General features: G+C 31.8%; 1 protein-coding gene across 1 annotated transcript; it reads left to right on the top strand.

Annotated features, from left to right (window-relative positions):
- Positions 1 to 1,175: 1,175 nt before the first annotated feature.
- LOC132722687 (acetylgalactosaminyl-O-glycosyl-glycoprotein beta-1,3-N-acetylglucosaminyltransferase-like) lies at positions 1,176 to 3,811 on the top strand. The gene has a single exon (XM_060707210.1). The coding sequence runs from the start codon at positions 1,176 to 1,178 to the stop codon at positions 2,526 to 2,528; it is 1,353 nt and encodes a 450-aa protein (XP_060563193.1). The 3' UTR covers positions 2,529 to 3,811.
- Positions 3,812 to 5,176: the final 1,365 nt, after the last annotated feature.

The raw sequence follows: 5,176 nt of genomic DNA, 5'->3' as shown, positions 1-5,176 counted from the left end.
CTAGTGTTCTGTTGTATACATGTTTTCGACGTGTCATACCTCCTTTCCTTATTACAATGAAATTTTACTGGATTGTTATCTATCGCTGGTTTGTTTTTAGCAGAGAATGACCTGTGCATGTTCAAAGAGGGTATCGTTTAAGCAGATTTCGCAAAGAGGGTACCGATATGGATATGCACCGTGGTCACGGATATACTTATGTCGAACCAGCATCATAAGCGGGGCTTCTCTGATTCCAAGGTTGTAACGTACACCGAAATTTGACATGTGCAGTGCATTGACTAGACCCCCAAAAAAATGTTATCCGAACCCTGCCCAGGACCAACAAAAACAACAAACAAACAAACAACAGTAGCACGCACGCACGCACACACGTACATAGACACAGAACATAAGTACTCATACAAATAATTCACTTTATTCAGAGCCATAGTGCCGGGGACTTGTTGTAACTAAATTTTTAATAAATGTATTCATCATATAAAAGACTGGCTTATTTTAATGAAAAAAAATATTTTTTAAGTTTTAATCCTGCCCGACGTCCCGTTACATTTATATTTTTAGATAAAACTATCACAATAAGCAGTAAAAAGTGGTTAATACATGCTAAAGTAATAAAAACATATTTGTAAAGTTACTACCGTTGACCCATGTGAAATACCGATAAACACGTGCAATTTTATTTCATGTTGAAATTAGCACGATTTTCACGCTGCTAGCGTTGAGTTATATATTATATGTCTTTAAAAAGCCTACAGGATCTCTTATTTGTCACTTCCGAAATAATTCATTAATTATTTAGTTCACGTTCTTTATTCAACTTTAATACAACCTAAACTATTTCTACTAAAATGTCATAGTATAAGAAATATGGTTATACAAATGTATATAAAATTGACTTTAAACTGCATTTGTATTATAAACTTCTTTCTGTCGGAAATGAAATACAGTTTCATCCTTTCGGTCTCAGGAATGATGTCATATTAATACACAGTTGTGTATCCCTACACATCCAAGTTGGCATTTGACGCATATTTAATTGGATTTCATTTGTGTCCTACAGTAATACTATGCCTTTGGAAATTGATAATATCTTTGAAAACTTCAGATTTCAAATGCGTCAGGTTCGATTAAATAAGTCAGCAATTATTGTAATGCTATTTATGGTTTGGACTATGATATTATCGGGAATAGGTAAAGTTGAGTATGGCATGAACAAAAGTGAAATGGCTGTATGCCTGCGCCTATTTGAAAAGGAATGGCGAAATGGTCCTAAAGATGGTACTGATATAAAGCATGACGCTAATAATGGTGAACAAGACTATAGAGAATTACCTGAAATGTCTAAGGATAAACCAAAAAGAACGGATACTTCAAAAGATGTCCAAAAAAGCATAGACTGCTCTGTCTGTAATAATATGAAAGATAGTGAAAGGAAAGATAATTCAGATGGAATAACGAAAACTGACAACAAACCGAAAAATACGCCTAAAGAGACAAAAATATCTGATAAAAAAGCGGACGTATCATTGAAAACCGAACATCAAGAAAATCAGCAAAATGAGAAAAAGGAACAAAACAAAAAAGATAAAAGTGACTTATCTAATATTAGATTGAATCCAAAAACAGCGAAATCATTAAAGCCGAACGTGACGTCACACTTAAATAATATTCTTCATCGTACAATGCAAAAGCCATACCTTATTGAAAATCCAAAATTGTGTTCTTCTGTTAAAGGACTTAAAGTTCTTGTTATAGTGCATTCAGCAACGAAACATTTCGAGAAAAGGTTAGTGATGCGGGAAACATGGACTAACAATTCGTACTATCCGAATTTAGGACCCATCCGAACAATGTTCCTTTTGGGCCGTGCGCCAACCCCTTACGTTAAAGCGAGCATTAATCAAGAATTCAAACAGTACGGTGATATTCTACAGGGCGATTTTGTCGATTCCTACCACAACTTGACATTGAAAGGCGTAACAGCCTATAAATGGGTGACTGAGAAGTGCAGAAACGCTCAAGTGATACTCAAAATAGATGATGACGTCATCATCAATATGTTTCATTTTCTCACCCAGACTGTGCCATTTATTGTATCGAAACCAAAACACATTGCATGCCGGCGTTCGGGGATGGCTCGAGTCAATCGGAACCCGAATAACAAGTGGTTCGTGGCAAAAGAGCTATTTGTTGGAGAAAAAACATACCCTGAATATTGTGAGGGATTTATGGTAGCGTTTTCAAATGATCTTTTACCCAGTCTATTCAAGTCAGCTATGCTGACACCATTTTTCTGGATAGATGACGTATACCTTTATGGACTTGTGCCAAGAAATATACCGGGAGTACATTATACAAATCTGACGTTTGAGAATGATGTATTGTGGGGAATAGACAAAATAAAAGAGTGTTTAAAAAAGGAAACGAAATGCAATCATTTTGTGTTTTTATTATTAAAACATTCGTCGCTTAAAGTAAGAAGCATGTGGGCACTAGTTCTAAATCAGAAGACGAAACGGAATTAACCAACAGATTATCTCCTAATATAGGAATATAAACTGTATGCATAACAGTTGAATGGGCATTATTTTTTTATTCAAATATATATTTTGGATTTATTTTATTAAAAGAAAACAATAACACGTATTGATAACATTTTACGAATGCAAGACGAAGAATAATATCAAAGTGTATTTATAAAGCTGAATACCTGTTAACAAGATCAAAAATTAATTTTGAAATACCTGTAAAACACTTCCGAAATACATGTATGAACAAAACATGTCTGAATGTATCCTTAAAGGCCCATTATGCCTCAGAAATTAGTTTTTGTTATTTCACAAAACCTTAAACTGTTAAAAGTTCGGTATCTTGTTACAGTTTCAAAAAAAATACTCATTTTGCCATATATATGAACTATCTTTGCTCCTTTTGGCCATAGTTGGCAATTTGTATAATTATAGTGAATAAGTATGTTGTACGGAAGTCAAAATATTTTTCTTTGTTTACATTTTGATAACTTTACGACACATTACTGTGCATTCATAGCTAATTTCTTTAGCTGTTATATATCTTTAATGCTCTAGATTTATCCATTATAAAAACATTATTAAACACATGTTGACTTTTCCAGAGATGTTCATAAATATTGATTTTAATTAAGGCATAATGTGCCTTTAAGAGCGAATTTTCCATGCACAAAATTATTGCTGAATGGTTGAAACCCTACAGGCAAGATAATATTTTGTTCTGGGACCTTTTACGTTTACTATAAATGTGTATTAAATAACAGAGACATTCTATGATGCAACTATTCGTAGAACCAGCCATAAGATTACCGAAACAGCATTATCGTAAATTGTTTATAAACTTTATAGAATAGAACATTTATAAGCTATAGCTTTATACCCTTTTATACCCTTTATTATGTATGCAATATTGAAAATATGTTACCTCCATTAGTTTCAGTTATAGCACGGTTTAAATTTTTGATAACTACATGTAGTCCGAGAGCCGATGTTATAAAACGTTGTTAGCCATCTCAATTCAGGGGAAGTCACTGCTGAATATTTGCTTTCATTTATTTTGTAAAGATTGCGCCCCTTGGATAAAGAAAAATAATTATATTTTTACTTGTGGATTATATTATTTTTTAAATCATACTTTGTTTTATTATTTAAGATGAATGGTAATATAATATATGTATTCTTAACAGGTCACGTAATACTATAGTTAATATATTTTGTTAAATTGATAAATTGAAGTTATATTAGATATATATAACATGATGATTATATGTTATTAAAAGTACAATAAATTATTTATTTACAGCTTTTCGTATTGATATTTTTTTTTCAAGTTATATAATCAAAACAAAATGGTTTAAAATCTTTGTCTCGATGGAATACCAACTTTCAGAACTTTCTATTGCTCATAAATCTCATCTCGAGCAACATCGTTTCTTTCGTTATATTTCGACTGTCTCCGTACATCTAATGTCGCGAGGGTGTTTTCCGTCTTAAGAGAATACCAATATGGCGGATCAAATATATACATGTACATGCTCAACAGGAATTGTGATCACGTGGCACAGACACTTTTATCTTAATGTAAACCGAATTATGTTTGCACATTATTTGGTAACAGTATACTCCAAATAGTTGCAATACCGCAGACAATGAGCCTTAAAATAAGCCACTGACTACCTTCCACTCATCCAAATAGTATTCTGAGTGAACGTGTCTGTTTGTGCATTAAAGGCCCACTATGTCCCAGAAATGCTTTTTCATTTTTATTTCTCAAAATCATTTTATTTTGGTATCTTTTAAAGATTCCAACAAGTTACTTATTGGCCAATTAGTACATTTACAGTGATTCAGTATTTTGTGTGGAAGTATACAATACTGTTTCGTTTACATTGTGCTTCTTTTATGGCATATGCTTTTACATTAAGCACTACTTCATTCAGTTAACAAACATCTAGCATTCTCTAAAACCATTGTTTAAACATTATAAAACTAATGTTTGGCATTTCTAAAGAAGTAAATATTTATTCATTTCTGAGCATTATGTGCCTTTAAGAAATAAACGCATTTTCACTTTCCGAAAAAAAAGAGGTTCATACTAATAAATGTTACTCACCAAATTCTACAATTCATTTAAAAACAATAAAGAAAAGTTACGTGGTAAAGGCATCGTGACTTTAAATTATCTTAAATGACAAGAGGTTAAACAACAAACACATTTAATGAACTGTATATTAAAAAGTAGTAGAATGCGCAAAAAAGATGGGGAAAAAACAACTAAGAACACAGAAACAATGCACAAACGTGATAATAAGGGAAATAAGGGAGGTAAAACTACAAACTGTGGAGTTATCCCTCTTATTATTAGCTGTAACAAGTCTCTTGTAATTCTTTCGAGAATGGCTATATACAAATTAAATGTTTTTAATGTTTTATATGTATATATGTGTATAGATGAGACTATAATAAAGAATAAATATATATGTAATCTGATAAACGTTAGATATATAATTTGAATAATTGGTTACTTAAACGCGTGCATGATATAATTATAAGAATTGAGTAATTATAAAAATGTAAAAATTCTTCAGTTATCAGCATGAGATTTTAAATTTATGAGAGATTACGAAATAGTTTCGTGACACGAG

The sequence above is a fragment of the Ruditapes philippinarum genome, unplaced genomic scaffold (assembly GCF_026571515.1).
Source record: "Ruditapes philippinarum isolate M1 unplaced genomic scaffold, ASM2657151v2 ctg5437_1_1_1_1, whole genome shotgun sequence".
NCBI lineage: Eukaryota > Metazoa > Mollusca > Bivalvia > Venerida > Veneridae > Ruditapes > Ruditapes philippinarum.
Note: the sequence above shows the minus strand (reverse complement) of the source record. Positions and strands in the feature narration are given on the sequence as shown.